General features: G+C 37.7%; 1 protein-coding gene across 1 annotated transcript in view; it reads right to left on the bottom strand.

The window, feature by feature from the left end:
• The window catches only part of NRK (Nik related kinase), a 236,229-nt gene that overhangs the window by 24,458 nt on the left and 198,478 nt on the right, over window positions 1–13,293 (bottom strand). The window contains exons 26-29 of the mRNA XM_075835864.1: window positions 12,224–12,367; window positions 10,933–11,067; window positions 6,455–6,555; window positions 125–274 (exon numbers count right to left, since the gene is read on the bottom strand). Coding sequence (XP_075691979.1) covers window positions 125–274; window positions 6,455–6,555; window positions 10,933–11,067; window positions 12,224–12,367 — 530 coding nt within the window. The remainder of the gene's footprint in view (window positions 1–124; window positions 275–6,454; window positions 6,556–10,932; window positions 11,068–12,223; window positions 12,368–13,293) is intronic.

Below are 13,293 nucleotides of genomic sequence, written 5' to 3'. Positions count from 1 at the left end.
TGAAAATATTACAGCCTGAGGCCATTGTAACTTGGAATCACTGCATAATAAAACTGTATAATAAAAAAAATAAAACTAAACCTCTCAATAAAAAAAAAGAACAGTATTCTAATATAATACTTACATGTGTAGGCAAATAAAGATCATAGACTGTCCCAGAGTCAACATCAATGGCATGAAATCCCACCGCAGATCCAAAAATAACCTTGAGTCTCTGGCCATTTTCCACTGTTAGATCAACAAATAGCGGTTTTTGATGCAGGGATGAAAATGACTAAAATAAAAGCAAATATATCTATCAAAAAATATGTAGGATGTACTCCTAAATTCACTCTGTGTTGGTGCTGTATAGGTTCGGGTTTGGAAACCCAGACTATAGATATATAGAACAAACCTAAAGCACTCCAAAAAAAATGTTTTATTTTTAAGAATACTTTATTTTTATTGTGTATAATTCCAAAATATACTCTTTTGGAAAAAAGCGATTTTTACATTTACGTTTCGGCCTAACCAAGGTGACACCGAGCCGCTCGGAGCGTCTGGTAGACGCCGTTACCCGATCCAAGTATCATGTACAGCGATTGTGAAGAAGGCCTTGGTTAGGCCGAAACGTAAATGTAAAAATCGCTTTTTTTCAAAAGAGTATATTTTGGAATTATACACAATAAAAATAAAGTATTCTTGAAAATCTAAAAAAACATTTTGGAGTGCTTTAGGTTTGTTCTATATATCTAAAATAAAAGCAGACACAAGTAGTATATTACACAACCGTAAATCAGTTCTCTATTTAATTTGGTAGTACTGTGCATTAGCCAGCCACAGCTGAACAGAACTAAACAATTGCACCAGAATACTTATATCCAGATAGACTAAAAATCTCCAGACTTCTAATAGCCTCATTCATTAACCCTATGGCCGTTTAAAGGGCCATCCACATGAGCCCAGATATAGAACAGGAAAATATAATTCTACACTGTAATACATGAAAAGAGGCAAGCAAAACATAGAGAGAGACATGAGATGTCTGTTTCTATTTCCGTCCTTTTTTGTTCTTAATGATAGCATAGGCTTTGGAGCAAATTGGAAGAATTTGCTCCATAGCCGCTCTGGCAATAAGCTGATCACCAAAGTAATGGCTTTGGCGATCAGCCCTTGTTGCTTAGGGAAGGTTTGTTCAGTCGCTGCAGGGGATACGTAGTATAACATGCCAGTCATTCACATGAATAGCTAAAATTGAAATAAATAGATGGGTTGGGTCCGTCACATCGATGGCTTATGAGGTATGGCTCATGCAGGGATTCCCGCTATTACATCCATATGCCCTAATATTTTGTGCTAAACTTTGGTACCCAAGTTCTGTTCATGGGGTTACAGGTGAAGCGGGAAAGGGGGTCACTAATTGTTTAAACAATATACATGGTAATGATCCCTGACACAGCCATGGTCTCAAAAATAATGTTTCAGGGGCCATTATGTAGATTTGCTAGGTTCTTTTTGTAACATTTATATGAAACAATAGAACCTCTTTAGATTATATTACACGTGGCAGTCTGTTTTTCTTTTTATACCCTCATACAATTATTTATTACAATTATTCACTGATATGTTTTATTTAGTTTTTTACTATTTTTATTTAAAGGCAATGGCATGAATTTCTTAATTAGACAAAGAAGTCTCACAGGACACATAAGCATCAAGGTGGGAAGCAGAAGTCTCAACCACCTATTACATTTCTTAGAGATAAGGACTCCAAAATGGTATATAAACACTAGAGAAAAACATTCATCTTACCACTAACGTTCCCTTTTTCTTTGATCTCCCATTATTCCACGCACGAGATTCCTCCTGTGGGCTATATAGGTGCAAGGATTTGTCCTTTGCTATGAAATTCATGCCATTTATAAACACTAGAGAAAAAAAGAGTCCATAACTATCGAATATGAAAAATATCTTTATTAAATTACGAAAAATTAGAATCTAAAATACATCTTGAACTGGATCAGCATTTATATGTACAGATAGAAATTATATGCACACACAATATATATAGCATGGGAAGTCACGTAGATATTGTATCCCAAATCAGGGATACATTCACACAGGTAGATAAATATCAGGTATAGGTCAGAACAGAGGGAGCAAAGTGAGAAGCTCAAAGTGAAGGCTTACACCTGATAAAAGAAGGTGCAATAGTTGTATGTAAATCCCGACGAAGCCTCGATGGTGTGCTTACCCATGTTCAGATAACGTAATTGCTTGACCCAGAGAGTAAGGTAGCGCCCCTTACTCTCTGGGTCCAGCTATTACGTTATCTGAATATGGGTAAGCACACCATCAAGGCTTCGTCGGGCTTTACTTTGAGCTTCTCACTTTGCTCCCTCTGTCTTGATCTATACCTGATATTTATCTACCTGTGTGAATGTATCCCTGATTTGGGATACAATATCTACGTGACTTCCCATGCTATATAGATTGTGTGTGCATATAATTTCTATCTGTACATATAAATGCTGATCCAGTTCAAGATGTATTTTAGATTCTCATTTTTCGTAATTTAATAAAGATATTTTTCATATTCGATAGTTATGGACTCTTTTTTTCTCTAGTGTTTATAAATGGCATGAATTTCATAGCAAAGGACAAATCCTTGCACCTATATAGCCCACAGGAGGAATCTCGTGCGTGGAATAATGGGAGATCAAAGAAAAAGGGAACGTTAGTGGTAAGATGAATGTTAAAAATTTAAAATGTGATTATCTTCAGTAAGAAGCAATGCTGGATTTGTAACTAATCTATGGAGGCCCCTTATAATGGATCTGCAGCAGACATGTTACTGGCGATAAGAAAAACTATGCTTTTAACCCTTTAGTAACATCTACATACATACACTGTTACGTTTTAAAGTCTCTAATCTAGGCCAGATCGCAAATGACTTGTTATAGATCAGGCCCCATTTTATTTAACTTACATTTCTCATGAAAGTGTTTGTGTAAAATAAAGCAGTTAATGTAATATAAAATAAACCGGATTGAAAACTATGATGCCTCCTATGACAATGTTCCGAGTGTATGTTTCTTCAGAAATCCCCTGTTACATCTATCCTCAAATCTCTGTTGTTTGAAGGCTGCACAGGGGATTGTATCTTACAACTCTAAAGACTTCTAATCAGTTTGATCTAGGACCTTGCAGCTTGTGTGACTCCTGCCGCTGATCCCAGAGCTGATACTCAGATATTAGGAGCGCAGTCTCACATAACTAACCTTTGATTTGAAGGTTATATCTTTGGATTGTACTGTTCAACTGTATTCAAGTTTTATCCTGAAATTATTTTATTTGAACAGCGATTCTTTTCTAGATCATTCATTTGTGAACGCACAAGAAGCCACAAAGTAAACCTAATTTTAATTTAAAAAAAATCTTTGATGCAAATGTTGAATATTGCATGGAGATAAAATATAGAGATTATTTATATTTAGAAATTGAATCTATCCCTTCTATACAGTTTATTAGAATTGCATCCTAATTAATAACTGTTGCTATGACCCTGAATAAACTACGTCTAACTAATTTCGCTGGCATCAGAAGTAAAGTAATAAAAATGCAGGTCACCAGCCCAGACAATATTAAGATCACAGTTGAAAATGTATTGATGCCTTTAAACTCTGGTGTTGGCAAAGATTTCTAAGAATAACATGGACAAAAAATAAACACCTAGTCCATCAACCAAATCAGTTCTAACCTCTCACTTAAAAGCACAAATGTGCAGAATGAAGCTGTGTTATTTTGGCATATCATGAGAAGACCAACATCACTAGAAAAAACAATTCTGCTTGGAAAAGTTGGAAGAAAAAGCGGATGAGGCCACCAGCAACAAGTAGGTTGGATATAATGAAGGGAATTATGAACATGCTCCTCGTGACAACTTAGGGGCAATTTAGCTCACGGGATCACCTTCTCAGGGATAAAATGCCTGGCACACTAAGGAAACTCACAACAATATATATATCCCTCAGGCCGGAGCAGGTAAAAAAAACTGGTGAAATCCAAAACACCATACAAGTATTGCGAAAAAAGGAACGTTTTTACCGCTCAACGGCACTGCAAAGTGAGTCCAATGTGTAGTTTATATGAACAAGAGTTCCAGTGGGTAGCGATAGACAATCCACGAACCAGTGTAGGTATAGATGGTACCGATGGTACTAGTAGTTCCACAAGTATGCAGTCGATAAATCGACATCTTCCAATCTGGAAAGAACCTATGTCTTTCCCTACTGGAGACATAGGTTCTTTCCAGATTGGAAGACGTCGATGTGTTGTGAGTTATAGAGCCAGGGTTTACACTGGTTCGTGTATTAGATTTAAAACTGGACCCAACACAAAAAGACCCTAAACCCTAAAAAACCCTAGTCAATCTAGCCTGTAACTAAACACATACAGTGTCCCTCACTATGAGACCATGGGCCTACTACCAGTACCACAAAACAAGCACAGTTTATACCATCATGGACCATTGTAAAAAAAACAAGCACTTTTTGTGTCATCCCTATTTCCGCATATTGTAATCTCTTGCGAGCAGGGTCCTATCTTCTCTTGTTTGAATTGTTAATCAATTTTGTAACTATGTAATATCTGATTTCTCTGTACATGTACCCTCTGAATTGAAAAGTGCTGCGGAATATATGTTGGCGCTATATAAATAAAGATTATGATTATTATCATGGTTGTGACTCCCTTACGTCATGCAATGCCTGTCTTCTCCAGGCTGGGAACACTGTGGTAAGAGCTCAGAGCCTATCCATTCAGCTCTCCCAGCCGGCAACTAATTAGGTTAATTAGACAGCCCAAAGCATGGACTGTCTGGATGGAGTGGGAGCCCACAATCTCTCCCCCTACTCCAGCCAACCAGGCCCTATTCCAGGTTATTGGACTTAACCCTGAATCCCATAGAAATGCCTCTTTCTCTGCTGTACACACTCTGAAATACTTGGACCAAATGGTAAATATGAGGTATTCCTTTATCATGTATAATTTAAGACAAAGCAAGGTAATTATAGTACATAATACAATGATGTAGAAAATTGCAAACCCTTTGGACTAGTACCTTGGTTTTCAACCTGTGGTTTGTTTCTCGAGAGTACTCACACTATCCTTATGCTGTGCTTTTAATGAAACCAAGTGAATGATGGGGGTAATGTAATGTCGTTTTTTAGTAACATTGAGAAACACTGGAATAGAGTACCCCTTTGTTTGGATCATTAGAGGCAACACGAGGTAAGACTGTTTCAGATGAGGCACATTTTGTATTCCATTACACCAGGAACAAACTGATCACTTGTGCATTTGGGCACTGCCTAAGGGCACAGAACAGCAGGGGCCTGCCAGACCATTAACCAAAAAGTGCTCCTCACGTTAAAGGTTAAGTGCAGGCCCATACGCAAATAAATTATTATTTGTGGTTTCTATGGCAGTATTATTTGGGTTCTGTATGGTGGCATTATTTGGGTTTTGTTTGGTAGTGTTTTAGGTCACTGTACTGTGGTTTTATTTAGGTGCTGTAAGGTAGTATTATATGAACACTCTGTGGCATATTATTTGACCTCAGAATAGCTATTTTATGTAACAAGAGACAAAAAAGTGTATTGTATCTCAGCTAGATGAATGGGGCCCATGTTCTTTTTTGTCCGAGGGGCCCAGACCACACAATCCTAGTTCGACCATGTAGTGCATCTTGGGATGTTCTACATCTTTGCAGCAAAAGACTCAATCATTTTTTTTCTGAGCACATATAATGAATTGATTGATTTGAGACATCAACATAACATAGAATTCTCACAGCACCTCAAAACTAATGCGTCTTCATCTATATTGAATAGGCCATGCTGATGTGTAACTATTGAACAGGCCAAGATGATGTGTCCAATTTTGCACAAGGTTCCAGTATCAAACAAATCACTTTGTACAAGATTCAAGAAACCAAGAATAACATCAGAGGAAGTAACTTAAATGTTACGCTTTCCCTTTTCTGTTATAGAAAACTGGGATACATTTCCGTATAGAATGTTAGAAACACAGAGAGGCCTATAAATTCATACATCCGAGCAATAACCGAATAGGCTTAGGTCATTGAAACTTTTGCATAGTTAGATAAATGACCAAACTGTCAAAGTAAGACTGAAATAAATCAATGACTTAAAATGGGAGAATTGTCCAATTTGCTGTGTGAGTCATCTCACCAGTGGTTGATTTTTGCTAAAGAAAGTGATTGTTCTAGTCCTAACATGAGTTATAGAAAAGTGCAATAATCTGAAATAAAATTAAATGAGGAAACACTTTTAGGGGAAATAAGAAGGAAGAGGAGAAAGTGTATTTTGGAAAGCGCAATTTAACGGTAGTTGGACTGACACTGTTCAGTGAACAAATGGCACATTTTATACTGAAATGATGGATGGCTCACCTTAAAAGCCATAAATTTATGGTATGGCTTTGGCGCCCATGCATACACTTCCACAGAGTTCTTCAGAGCAATAACAAGGAATTTTATTCTTTCGTATTTAACTGCAATGAAAAAAAGAAAGAGAAACATCATGAGAAGGATAAGAATCATATTATGTTAACTACTTTTCATGAAAATATCTTACCAATATATTTCTACCTACTCTAAAGGTAAAATAATTCATATACATACCCCTTAATTTTCTCAGAAATGGATCTAATTACCATAAGGGTAAGTTAACATGCGACAGATTTGTTGCAGAAATATCTACAACTGAAACTATTTGAATGGGATTGTTTCTGCAGCAGGTGCATGGACTTCTGCAAGCCCCATTCAGTCGAATGGAACTGATTTTCAGCCGCAGAAACTTCTGCAACAAATCAGTCCTTGCCTAAATGCCTCCCATAACTACTGTAAGGGGTCTATTGAGTCTACAAATCTCCCCCAGCGCCTGTGCTGATCGATAGGTTGAAACTAGGCTGGCAACAGATGGATTTAATAGAAGGCCTTGCTCGTACTGTACAATGTGCAGTACTACACTGACTGAGGCATAACTTGAATCCCTTGGGCCCCAAGTCAAAATCTGTAGCAGGACACCCACCTACCATGTGCCATTTATAATACTGTTGTCTTATGTGGCAGAGGGGCCTTTGTGTCCCCTCAGGCACCAGGGCCCAAATGTAACCGCTTCTTCTGCACCCCCTATAGATATACCTCTGATAGTGCCTCACAATAACTACTGTATGTTGGTTTAGATTCCTTGTATTAATACAGGTTCTTGAGATTTCAAGCCTTTGTAGCCTTGTAGTGTATAACTATAGGAGACTGCAGTTTTCATCCATATGACTGGCTACAAGGATGAACAATCATACTGGGAACAACACGCAAAGTAAATGGAGGTATTAGGCCTCAACACTCACTTCATAAATATCTAAGTCCATGAGATGGCCCATGGTGGTGCTGATTTTGACACGAAAACCATGTCGGATTTAGCTCTAAGGAACACCCTAAATCGCCCCTTTGTGATTTCAATAGGAGGCAGAGGTTTTTTTTTCCCGGGCAGCTTCTGGCTCACGGTTTCCACCTCTGACCTCCCATTCAAATGAATGGGAAGAAGAAAAATCCCGCAATCGCTTTTGAATTAATTTTTTTTTAAAAATGCCGACAAAAAACGCCACAAAAACTTGAAAAAGGGTAAAAAAAACACTGGCAATTCAAAATCTGCCTCAAAACGCCTTCAGGAATTTTGAGGCAGATTTTTTCTACCTGACAAAAACGCTGTTTCAACTCCCCCTAAACCCGATCAGTAATAAGAACAAATGATTCCCTGTCATTTAATAACCTACTTAGAAACGTATTTAAAGGGGTTAGAGGCATATAAAAACCTAGTTCACACTGAGCTTTTTGACAGGCGGAAAAATATGACTCAAAATTACTTCAGGAATTATGTGGCTGATTTTTAATTGCCAGCGTTTTTGGGCGCTTTTTTTTTACAACGTATTTTGCCCTTTGACTCTAATGCAAAAACCGTGGGAAAAAAAAAGTTGCAAAAAACACTCAAAACGAGCGCCACAGGTTTTTTGTGCCTCCCATTGTTTTCAATGGGAGGTCAGAGGCGTAAAACGCTTAAAGAATGGCGCTTTTTGTTTTTATTCGAACGGCCAAAAGCCACCCAGAAAAAAAAATGCCGCTGCCTCTTATTGTAATCAATGGGGGGAAATTTGGTTACTTTTTTGCTGCTGACTCCGACGCGGTTTCCGCGTCAAAATCAGTGCCAAAAAAACTGTGTGAACTGACCCTTAAAAATAAATGATTCAGTGTCATTTTATAACCTACTTGGAAACGCATTTAGAACTGTTGGAGGCATTTAAAGATGGATGTATTAAGTAATGAAATTCAATTACATATAGATGTTTCTGAATTATCAGATTTTTACTGTATTGAGAAATATTCCAGTATCACCTCAGATGACTTGTATTGTAGTAAACAATTTAATGGCATCTGAATTTCCATGAACATCAGAGAATGATCTAGTAATTTCCGTCATTTGCAAAAAAAAAAAAGTTTATTTCTGCCTATTAAGCAATACACATGATCACTTACTAAATTGTTTTATTACACTAATCTAATGCAATCAACTGTAAATGGGCTGTAGCCCACATGGCCTTTATATTATAATCAGGCATTTCCTGGAATTACTTGGATTAAATATTCGGGAGCACCTACAATACACTCGGAAAGTGTTCTGTAGAGCTAATGCAAATGACCAGGTTTTCTTTTTATTGTGCTAGGAAGTGAACATCTGCTTTGGAAATATAACAAAACACTATTATACGCTGTTTACCTTTCATTCTATCTCATTTTATATTCTATTCCGGCTTTAGCAACAGAATTTTCGTTCAGAATGATCAGATAGTACTATTTTATTTCTTTGATGTGTGTGGAAAAATGGTCCATTATAATCCAAAAAACCTGCAGTTACATTAGAGAGCGGTTTATTTTAGGAGATCTTCCAGGAGCAGGTGAGATGGACCATCATGACAAGACTCTGCTTACATGGCAATATAAGACTCAACCCTTTAGCTTGAGATATATTCCTGATTTTACTGTACATCAGTCACATACAGACAAAGCCTCGATCTGCCCATTTGGGTCTCATACTGTAGGTCAACGTTAGAACAAGTTTTGCAGTGCTAGTGCTCAGTTTTTAATATTTTTGAAGAACTGCATGCTGATGATATCAATTTCATGTTCAGAGAATAATGGGTTATAAGTAAAAAACATTCTGCATTCATCATCCCTCTTTGTCAGGTAAGTAGAGTGTAACAAAGGCTTTATTCAGACAACCGGGTGTCAAATCGGCTGTGAAAAACTGCAGTATATTAAGGGATCCGAGAAAACGGGCAAAAATAGGACACCTATTTTTTCCCGGGTAGTTCACACAGTCCATTAAAAATACAAAAACGGCTGTGTGAATAGCCCCATAGACATGCATCTGAATAAGGGTATGTTCACACGGCAGCCTCCGTTACGGCTGAAATTACGGAGCTGTTTTCAGGAGAAAACAGTTCCGTCGTTTCAGACGTAATTGCTCCTCCTCGCATTATGCGAGGCGTCTTTGACGGCCGTAAATTTGAGCTGTTCTTCATTGAATTCAATGAAAAATGGGTCAAATTACGTCCAAAGAAGTGTCCTGCACTTCTTTGACGAGGCAGTCATTTTACGCGTCGTCGTTTGACAGCTGTCAAACGACGACGCGTAAATTACAGGTCGTCGGCACAGTACGTCGGCAAACCCATTCAAATGAATGGGCAGATGTTTGCAGACGTATTGTAGCCGTATTTTCAGGCATAAATCGAGGCATATTACACCTCGTTTACGAATGAAAATAGGTTGTGTGACCCCAGCCTAAGGCCTTAGGGTATGTGCACACGCTAGCTGTCATTTACGTGTGAAAAGACAGACTGTTTTCAAGAGAAAAAAGCTGCCTTGTTTCACACGTAAATGCTCCTCCTCGCATTTTTCGAGGCGTCTGAGACGCTCGTAAATCTTGAGCTGTGCTTCATTGAGTACAATGAAGAACAGCTCAAATTATGTGGCAAAGAAGTGTCTTGCACTTCTTTGCCGAGGCAGTCCATTTACGCGTCGTAGTTTGACAGCTGTCAAACGACGACACGTAAATTACAGGTCGTCTGCACAGTACGTCGGCAAACCCATTCAAATGAATGGGCAGATGTTTGCCGACGTATTGTAGCCCTATTTTCAGACGTAAAACGAGGCATCATACGCCTCGTTTACGTCTGAAAATAGGTCGTGTGAACCCAGCCTTATGCTTAAAGATAGGTGATGTGCATAATACATCTCTTTAAAGCTAGAAATGAAGGCCCCCCAGTATGGTTTTGCATGGTCATTCTTCAACACTCATGAAGGAAAGGGATTTCTTATATGATCTAACACAATTAATTGTAAATGAACTGTGATTATATTGAAGAATTACGATATCACAAACAAAAGATGCGAATTTTCAAATACAGTATATTTAGTCTACAAAAAGGGTAATCTTCAGGTAATTATGCATTGGTAAAATGAATATCCTCAATTTTCTGACTAATTGGACATTGGAAATGCTGAGTAGTCAATATATTTATCATTTTCTAGGAAATATAACAGAGGAACGGCACAACATAAAGTTCTAAAAAAAGATGCTCCAGAATTATTATTTCATGGGGAATACAAATATTTTCTCAAACAGACACGTCAGGAGAGGTGACAGGTCCTCTTTAAGTCCCGGAGAACACCTTTAAATTTCCTATTAAGGGTATTTAAAAATGTTTTTTCTCAACCTTACAATCCTGCTAAAGGTGAGCTGTTAGCAGTGAGAACCAACAGGATGACAGAAAATATCTAAATTAATGATACTATATTAAGCTTTTACTTACCAACTTTGTAGTGTACACAACCTTCGAGGTCCCCAACGGACACCCAGCCTTGTTTCTTCTCTACTTCTGGGTCATTCCGCAGGATTTTATTTCTCAGCCATGATAAATAATAAACCCGCAGCTTGTTCTTCTTGCCTTAAGTTACAAAAGTAAACAAATATTTTATTTTCAAATCTTTTTTTATTAAGGAAAAGTTTTGTAACACAATAATAAACAATGTGATTAATCATGTACAATCGGCATTGAAAGTCAACATTCGTAGCATCTCTCGTAAACAGGAGTTTCAGAGTCAGGAAAAAATGCTAAAATCAGTAAGCCAAGGGAGGTTTTTCCAGTGTCAAGATGATAATAAAGATAATAGGTATAATGTACAGGTTTCAGCGATTCATTATCATTGAAGGCTTTATGTTCCAAAATACAAAATATGCTTTTAGGTTTACTGGTCCGACTGTGCATATTGTACGTTCTTTTGGTGGGAAAGTACAAATAGAGATTTATTCAGAGATATTTGTGAATGTAAAGGGGTTTATTTACATTGATGAAGTATATGTAAAAGAACTACATATTTTTTGACTTGGTTCTAATAGCCAATAGCCCTCTGCTCCATGCTGGTAAAGCCCTACACCTTAACAGACCTACTTCCAACAACTATCCATTCCCGTATGGGGAATTTTTTTGGTTTCTTTGATTAAATGATAAGGGTTATGAAGTTGTATAGGATGTAGCATGTAAATCCCTCTGGGAGTCCAGCTCCAGAAGAAGTTACATATCTTTTGCATACACTCCCGTGTCCGTTCTCTTATGTTGTGGAAGTTTAGAAAGGAGTTTGCTATTAGCAAGATTTAACGCAAATGCCTTGTGTGTACCAGACCATATTTTGTATTTTGTGAGAAAAAACATTGTATGCCTCTGTATGTTATCGGAGGCACATCAAGGTACAGTATGGGCCCATAGCATTCTATAGGCTCCATATTACAGTTCTATACAAAACATGAGGCCTTATTCTTATTAAATGTTTCCCTGTATGAAAAACACATGCTCGAATATCTTTACACCGGGCCGTCTCTATCACTGGGCGAACAGTTGGATAAATTTCCTGTCTATACCTTTTAACATCTTCTGGACTCCACTAGGATATGCCAGTTATAAGTAATTTTAATAGCTATACATTGCAAAAGCACAAAACACTTATGCAGTCACCAATAGGTGAGATAATTCCATAGTGATACCAGAAAGAAAAATAATGTATAAATTCAACATTTAATTAAAGACTCGTAGAACCATCACCCACCTGAAATGGTGATAAGAATATTTAGTCCTTCCAGTACATCCATTTGGTAGAAGCGTCTTCTGCTTATAAGAGAGTAAACTCTACCTTGTCCACTCCTGTCCAGGAACCATAGACCATGCTCTGTCCCCACCAGCAAGTTCACACCTGACATAACAGGACAAAATGTACATGAGGCACATCACACAAAGTGCCACACATGGGCATCATAACTGGAGTGTGTAGATTTATACTAGCAGCAAATCGGCATTGGAGTCCTTTAGAGGGTACAATGAGAGCCCTGTTCTCTATTAGGGAGAAAAATGCTCCTAGCTATTCAGTAATTTCTCCCATACTGATAATTTCAATATACTTTATAGGATTTCACTGCAGCAAGTTTACAATTCACTTTCCTTAATGGCTAAAGCAAGGCAAAGAAACTATGATCCATATGCCAAATGCTAGAGAATGACTGAGGCAACTCATTTCCTGGAAGGATAAACGAAATCATTTGAAGAATATAAAACTAAATCCTTGTGGTTAGTTATTAGTAGCAGATTATGGCTCACTGAACTGTATACTATGAACCTAGTAACTGAGTATATAGCTCTCATGAATTAATGGATAAAGTTAGAATACAAGCTGTTTACTTTTAGACAGAGAATGTTTTCTATTAAACAAATAAGAAATCTCCAATGATCTATGGAAGAATTCAAAAACGGAATATTACTGGCATCCTCTTTGTGCAGTCTACTTATAGGGTTGCATTAAAATAGAATAAAAGCATATTCCAGGTGAAAAAAGAAAAGCTCAATTAAGTTGTGCCCACAATACCTACCTAACCTCCTCCTTGGTAGGCCATAGTGGCCTATAGACCTCTGTGTACCATGTCCACAACATGATTATTCCCACAGCTCTCCTATTGATCATGCTCCACACATTTCTTTCCTTCTACAGAACATTATTTACTTTCCTCTTCCCTGCACAGTTGTCTCCTTGCTCCCGGTCATTGATGTTGCATCAGCCAATCCTGATGCAGCATGAATGATTGGCCTGTTACAGGTCCTACAGTTCCTGCATCCTGCTTCTGCCAG

Source organism: Rhinoderma darwinii, chromosome 8 (assembly GCF_050947455.1).
Source record: "Rhinoderma darwinii isolate aRhiDar2 chromosome 8, aRhiDar2.hap1, whole genome shotgun sequence".
In the NCBI taxonomy this organism is placed as follows: Eukaryota; Metazoa; Chordata; class Amphibia; order Anura; family Rhinodermatidae; genus Rhinoderma; species Rhinoderma darwinii.
This window is presented reverse-complemented; position numbering and strand designations above follow the sequence as displayed.